The sequence below is a fragment of the Scylla paramamosain genome, chromosome 3 (genome assembly GCF_035594125.1).
Source record: "Scylla paramamosain isolate STU-SP2022 chromosome 3, ASM3559412v1, whole genome shotgun sequence".
In the NCBI taxonomy this organism is placed as follows: domain Eukaryota; kingdom Metazoa; phylum Arthropoda; class Malacostraca; order Decapoda; family Portunidae; genus Scylla; species Scylla paramamosain.
The window spans coordinates 6,572,501-6,580,000 of NC_087153.1; the positions used below are offsets into that span (position 1 = coordinate 6,572,501).

At 50.4% G+C, this 7,500-nt stretch overlaps 2 protein-coding genes across 3 annotated transcripts in view; one reads left to right on the plus strand and one right to left on the minus strand.

The window, feature by feature from the left end:
• Positions 1 to 6,373, minus strand: part of LOC135089699 (uncharacterized) — a 38,832-nt gene extending 32,459 nt beyond the window's left edge. The window contains exon 1 of the mRNA XM_063985633.1: positions 5,815 to 6,373. Within this exon, the coding sequence (XP_063841703.1) occupies positions 5,815 to 5,895 (81 nt within the window). The 5' untranslated portion in view covers positions 5,896 to 6,373. The remainder of the gene's footprint in view (positions 1 to 5,814) is intronic.
• Positions 1 to 7,500, plus strand: part of LOC135089678 (uncharacterized) — a 71,005-nt gene that overhangs the window by 40,176 nt on the left and 23,329 nt on the right. For both annotated transcript variants that reach the window (XM_063985599.1, XM_063985607.1), the window contains exon 2: positions 4,832 to 4,976. In XM_063985599.1, coding sequence (XP_063841669.1) covers positions 4,974 to 4,976 — 3 coding nt within the window. In that variant the 5' untranslated portion in view covers positions 4,832 to 4,973. The remainder of the gene's footprint in view (positions 1 to 4,831; positions 4,977 to 7,500) is intronic.

The following is a 7,500-nucleotide window of genomic DNA, read 5'->3' on the forward strand; positions in this document are numbered from 1 at the left end:
GAGGAGGAGGAGGAGGAGGAGGAGGAGGAGGAGGAGGAGGAGGAGGAGGAAAAGGAGGAGGTAGTGCGTATAACACGAGGAGAAAGAAGAAGAAGAAAAAAAAAGCTGAAGAAGAGGATTAGGATCTGTAAGAGAAGGAGGAGGAGGAGGAGGAGGAGGAGGAGGAGGAGGAGGGGAAATGGAATGAGAAGCTGAAGAAGACGGGGAAGAAGATGAAAAAAGAGAGAGAAGAAGAAAGACGAGAAGGAGGAGATAAGGCAACATGGAGAGAAAGAAAGAAGGAAACAAAATATGAAACTGAAAGAGATGGATTATGAGCAGCAATGAAGGAGGAGGAGGAGGAGGAGGAGGAGGAGGAGGAGGAGGAGGAGGAGGAGGAGGAAAAGGAGGGAAAGGAAAAGAGGAGGAGGAGAAGATAGTATAACACAGGGAGAAAGAAAGGAAGAAAAAAGGAAAGGAAAAGAGATGGATTATGAGGAAGAGGAGGAGGAGGAGGAGGAAGAGGAGGAGGAGGAAGAGGAGGAGGAGGAAGAGGAGGAGAAGGGTCATGAGTGTCTGGGTGCAGCGACATATCCCCCTCAACAGTGACGTCACATGAGCTTCATCCCTTCAATAAGGCGGCAAGGCTTTCTTGTCCCTTCACCCACGTCCCCTTCACTGTCTCATCACCCATGTCCCCTTCACTGTGTCCCATCACCCCTGAACCGTCACCCATGTCCCCCTCACTCATGTTTTCAGTGTGTTCTTTCACCCATGTTTCGCATACATGTCCCCAACCCAATTTCCTATCAGCTATGCCCTTTCTTTGTGTCCCCTTGCACACACACACACACACACACACACACACACACACACACACACACACACACACACACACACACACACACACACACACACACACACACACACACACACACACACACACACACACACACATTTTTCTTTTCTTGCTTGTGCAATGAACTTTTTTTCAAACTCGACAAAACGGGACACACACATACACACACACACACACACACACACACACACAGCTGAAAACACGCGCCCTAACTCCCACATCGCAAACGTCCTCTCCCGTTCTCTCTCTCTCCCCTCCCTCCCTGTCTCCCCCCATCACATCCACCCACCCACCCACACCTCTATCTCCAGCCCATCCTAACCTGTTTAATTTATTTAGTTTGTCGTTTCCAATTGCAGCGGCGTTCATTTGGAGTGATGGAGGGTGAATAATTTATGTGGTGGTGGTGGTGGTGGTGGTGGTAGAGATGATACTGTCAATGGTGGCACTGATGGCAGTAGTAGTGGTGGTGATGGTGGTACTGAAGAAAGTGGTAGCAATGATGGTGGTAGTGGTAGTGGTGGTGCTGGTGGTGATAGTGATGGTGGTGGTGGTGATGGTAGTGATAGTGATAGTGGTGGTGGTGGTGGTAGTGGCGGTGGTGGTGGTTGTGGTGGTGGTAGTGATAGTGGTGGTGGTGGTGGTGGTGGTAGTAATCTCTCGCAGCGTAGGAAAGCAATAGTTTTAATAATGAATAGCGTTTGGGATAAACACAACAGTAAAGGGAGAGACGGTAGTGTCCTGAGGGGAGGTAAATAATGCAGAGATATGAGGGGAACTAGAGAGAGAGAGAGAGAGAGAGAGAGAGAGAGAGAGAGAGAGAGAGAGAGAGAGAGAGAGAGAGAGAGAGAGAGAGAGAGATGGAACATACATTCGAAACTCACGCTAATTTATGAAAGAATATATACACGCCAAAAAAGAAAAGATAAAAAAAAGATAAAAAAGACGTATGAAAGAAAGGCAAATATAAGAAAGAATGAGGTTTGGCCTTTGGTGGGTAACATCACGGCAATATTCCCTGTGTGTGCTCTGGTTGGCTCCGTGTTACCTGACTCTTTAATCCAGCTGTGAGCCGCTGATTAGAGGGTGTCATTGGCGGGTACAGGTGAGGGACACTGATAGACGAGGCTCCTTATCGACTCGCACACAGGCAGGCTCGTGGCAGCTGTGGTCCCCTGTGACTGGTGGAGGCTTGAGGATTAGTTTGTGCTGGACGTTTACATTATAACCTTCATGTGCGAGTTATGATAAAAGATAACGTGTGCTTGTCATGAGAAGATGAGTAACTGTTTCCTGATGACAATGAGCGAATGAATGATAAGAAAAAGAGCTTCCCTTTACCGTGAAAAAGTGAGAAATCTCCTTCGTGACCATAAACTTGTCCCATGGTGAAGCAGGAGACAAAGGCGATGCGAGAGGGACGATGCGTTTTGTATATACGTGGCCATGTGAACCGCTGGCTGGCTGAAATGGGATGGCTTGGACTGCGCTTGCTGGCTGGCTGGCTGGCTGGCTGGCTGGCTGGCTGACTGGCTGACTGGCTGCACGATTGTCCTGTCTCCGCCGCGAGTGAGTCTGCAGGTTCGGTCGCTATTGTACAGAAGGTCCTTTGAAGTTAATGAACGGGGGTCCCAATCGTGGCGTGCGGTGCTTGCCCTGCTCCCTGCCGCACTGCTCCCGAGGGCTGGGGGCCGTTGCTGCAGCTGGACGGCCAAGCAAAACAATACGAATATTACTTTGCCGACGCGCTCCACACACGACTAATATTACTGCGCCCAGGGTGGAAGGCATCGCTGATATTACTACGCGGAGCTTGGAACTAAGAGCCACACGGGATACAGCGGCAGGAACCAACTCGGCGAGCGGGAGCGAGGGATTAACTCGAGTGAGAGCACGTGAAAACAGTAGCGGCGGAGAGAGAGAGAGAGAGAGAGAGAGAGAGAGAGAGAGAGAGAGAGAGAGAGAGAGAGAGAGAGAGAGAGAGAGAGAGAGAGAATGGGGCTGGGGGGACAGGAAGCACCATCAAGTAACAGTGATGAAACACGAGTACCAAGCGGGAGCAACACTTCATAAAGCTGTGTCGAGGAGACGAGGGGGACGGAAGGGGATGCGTGCCACTCGGCCTACAACTCTATGATCCTTCAGGTCCGTCCGCCCAGTTTTCGGCCTTGCCTTGACGAGCGCACATTGCCTCGATATTAGAAACTGAAGGAAGGGATACACGGGCATTTTTTCGAGTTCAGTCTTTATGTCCAGCAGAAGCAATTGGATAACATACGTAACAGTAATGAAAAAGAGAACACGAAGAAAATAAATACACAAATGCTGGATTTTCACAACAACGACAACAACAGCAGCAGCAGCATCAACATTAGGAACAACAGGAGGACAGCTTGGGACAGGAGAAGGGGGAGGAGGAGGAGGCAGGCGGGTGGGTGGATGGGTGGAGGGAGGGAGGGACGTGAACAGTACTGGGAGCTATGTTCGAGAAGTCCTACTAAAAGCCCATCATGTGGGTGTGTTTATCTTACCCGTATGTTACGAACTGTGAATTCCCTGCCGACTGTGTGTGTGTGTGTGTGTGTGTGTGTGTGTGTGTGTGTGTGTGTGTGTGTGTGTGTGTGTGTGTGTGTGTGTGTGGAGCCCGATAAGAGATTCCCACGGCTTGTTATTCAGTAGTAATAGCTGCCAACTTAAAGGATACAGATGAGAGATGAGTGGTGCCGAGTACGCATGAGAGAGAGAGAGAGAGAGAGAGAGAGAGAGAGAGAGAGAGAGAGAGAGAGAGAGAGAGAGAGAGAGAGAGAGAGAGAGAGAGAGAGAGAGAGTCATCAAAATCACAATATAACAGTACCGTAATCTCAGTGGAACAATAACACACACACACATACACACACACACACACACACACACACGTACTCAATCACAAAAAAATAACAATATCAAAGTCACTAACTCTACTTACTCACATCAAGGCCTAGAAAAAAAGTGAGAGAGAGGGAGAACGAGAGGGGGAGAGAAATAGAAATATAATACGAGAGAAAAAAAAAAGTCGTATAGCCACATTGTTGACGACGCAGACCCGAGAATAGTTGTGACATTTCTTCGACCACAGCCCCTTCAGGGAACACGTATATTTTCAGCGGGCCGAGGCTGGAGAGGGAGAGGGAGAAAGGGGAAATGGGAGAAATGAGAATGGGGGAAAAGTAAGAGCTGGAGGAGGAGGAGGAGGAGGAGGAGGAGGATGGAGGAGTAAGAGTAGGAGGAGATGGTGGTGGTGGTGGTGGTGTTGGTGTTTTCTTTTGTAATATTCTTAAATCATTCTAAAAAAAAATGTCTCCATACACTGAGGCAATTGCATGGAGGACAGCGTGCAAGGATCGATAGATGGGCAGAAGCCTTCCACTGTGCTGTCCTATCTCTTTTACCAATAGTTACTGTATTGTAGTGTAATCAAGCACCATATGAAGGATCTGTTTGTTTTTCTTTTGTAATCGTTCGCAGAAAATTATGTGAATACCAGATACGCATGAGTGAAGCGTTTCGTTACAATTAGTACTGCGCTCACTGCTTTTTCTTTCTATGTGCTGTACTTAAAAGGCTGCGCTGCTTAACGGAAATTCCTCGACGTAGTAGTAAGTGCGGGGGGTGTGTGGCGGAGACTGTATAGCGGCCCGATATACGCGTCCCACCAACACCACCACTACCGCCACCGCCGCCACCACCGCCACTGCTCATCGACAGGCGTGACATGCTGAGCGTTATGGGCTTTATCTGGCGGGCGATGCTTTATACTAATTGGATGCCCGAATGATATATGAACTAATGGGATTGTTATCACATTTGAATATTTTCCTATCCGTATATCGGGACACTCAATCAGACCAAATGGACGAACCGATCCATAAAAAAAAGAGAGAGGAAAAAATATATAGTGCCAATTGAAATAACTATACAGAGAACAGACTCTCATAAAATTTTATCTATTCGCAGGCACACCAGATGACCGTGGGCGTGAGAAACGGGCGGGAGGGTGGCGCTGTCTGTCGCGCCCGTGATCCGCTTCGGCGTCACGTCTCTCTCGCCGCGACAGGAGGGCCCGTGTGGACTCACCGTGCTGGCTGCGGCAAGACAAATGGTAAGTGCAATTTAATGTTGACAAATGTAAAGTAGCAAACAGAACGAGGCCTGAGCGATGCTGTTGTGCACACACTTAGGCGACGCGGCCGTGAGTGTAGCGAGCGAGGGCGACACGACACCGTGGCAGCAGCACACTTAATGCGGCCCTTGACACCAATGTATGAATGTGCACAATGAGCCGAATGGAGTAATTGCTCTCATCCTAGAGGGTTGGCAGAGGGGAGAGTGAGGCATCAGTCTTAATCTTTATATCTTGGCTTAATACAACCATACCCTGCACGTCACTCCGCTTAATTACACTAGTTGTAAGAACAAGAAAGATTCGCGTCCCCCTTGAACGACGCGCAGAGAGGACTAATGAATGAGGGTAATCTTTGCCGACGGGATGTTTCCGCACCAAGGAAGATTAATGAAAGTGAGTGAGAGCTTTCAGCGGAAGCAGGAGTTTATGGGCTGATAACGGAGATAAGCTGACGAGGGACTGAGGAAGCTCTAAAGATTACTATCCGTTTTTTCTTCTATTTAGAAAAGGTGAATGTAGTGTTGATGTAAGTGATCTGGTTTGTTGATGAAGTTATTGTGGAGATTTTGCAGTTCACCATTCAGTCCAACGCTCTGGATGGCTTTATTGTTGGGATTAATTAAGCGGCCGGGACGAGCAGGTGTGGGTGGATGGTGAAGGGAAGCGATGCCTGTCTGGCGTGGGCACGCAAGAATGTTGTCATCTGTTCTTGCGTCAGGGGGTGATTACCGGAAGTGGCGTGTAATGTGGGAGGGCAGGTCGCGTGTCAGTGGGACATAACGCCAACATGAAAAGCACAATTACAGGAACTTACCTTTTCTGGCAGCGCCTCGTGGTCCCTGAGCTCTGTGTAGCGTCGCTGGACCCGCAGCTCCCTGAAGATCTGATACACCATGCTGCGGGCTGCAGTGGACCTCTGTTGCTGAACTTCACTCTTGAGCCACAAGCAACGGTTCTTGTGGTTTCCTTTCTAGTGTTCCGCCACTCAGTGAGAAGGAGAAAGGCGCCGCTCGGCTTGCAGAGATGCCGTCTTTTTATGAACTCCTTCCAGCTGTAGACACACTCGCGCGTACTACAACCCCAGTCATGAATGAACCCACACGGCACTCATGAATGAACGTACTGTGGCTCTTATCTCTGGTAGCCCAGACACTTGTTGTCATTAGCAACAGTCACTGAACTGGACCACATTAATTTGTGCTCACGCCTCAGTGGTTGGCCGAGGGATGTCTGTGAAGTGGCGTGGTCGGGCTGAGCGGCGAATGTTGGGCGGCGTGAGCGGGAGAGGGATAGCGGCCTTCCCGGCACTCCGGCGGCCACGCGTCTGAGCCACATGTGAGCCGCGGCCGCCACCACCAACCAGCTGCTCCGGCGGCGCGAGGACGGTGCTCGCGACGGGGCGGGAGCAGCGCCCTTCTTATCTTGAGACAGTCAGTGCACCAGACGTCCCCGCTGCACGTGAATAGTTGTGGAGCACGGAGAGGGGGCTGGAGTGGGAGGGGGTGCAGGGGAGGGACGCTCGCCACACGTGCACATCGCGCGTGGGAGTTTTATTGACGTAGGTGTAAGCAAACTTTTAGTAAATAATGCCAAAGTGTAAAGACTCTTTGAAAAAGCTCTTTTATCAGAAAATGACGCTGTCGGTCGCACCAATCGTTCCTTCACTTATGAATATAATTAAATAAAATCCGATTATAAATTTATTGAGCAAACCACAAGCGCGCACTTCAATGTCTGCGCGCGCGCGCGCGCGCGCGCGCGTGTGTGTGTGTGTGTGTGTGTGTGTGTGTGTGTGTGTGTGTGTGTGTGTGTGTGTGACAGGAGTGACCTAACCGTAGTGAACTTCCCAAGACGCCCTGGACTTGCCGCAGGTTATGGCGGCGACCAGTTTCAGACGCTGATGACAACATAATTCTGAGGGCTGTGAGCAGCGGTCTTGGCCATGCTTGGTATGCGAGGACACGCATCACCACCACCACCACCACCACAGCCTCCACGTTATCCTGGCCACCCCTGTGCGGGGTTGTGTTTGTCCTCACGCTGCAGGCCACGCCGCAGGAATTTAACGCAAGAGCGAGGATACGTGCCGGGATTGGAGGAAGTGACGGGGAGAGGAGACCAGGGCGGCGGGGAGAGTAGAGGGATGGGGGTGGTGAGGGGACTGGGTGGAGAGAAGAGATTCAGAATGATGCACTGAGGATCATGAAGGCGATGCGCGCTGAACTCAGGTGGACAACGTGGGTGCCCCGCCTCCGTGCTTCAGGGTGAACAGCTGACAGGGTGCCTGCTGCTCAGAATGTTTCACCAGCAGCACGATATTACTGTCAGACTTATATTCCTCAAAGCCTTGGATCATAACAGCTGCTGCTCTCGTGAGTGGAGCGAGTGACATCGGAAAATATATAAAAATATTGTCATTTTTTTTTTTACCTTGGCTACCAAGACTCACTGCAGAGCTCCGTGGCGCGTCCTGCTCTGACCTGGACACGTCGTCACCATG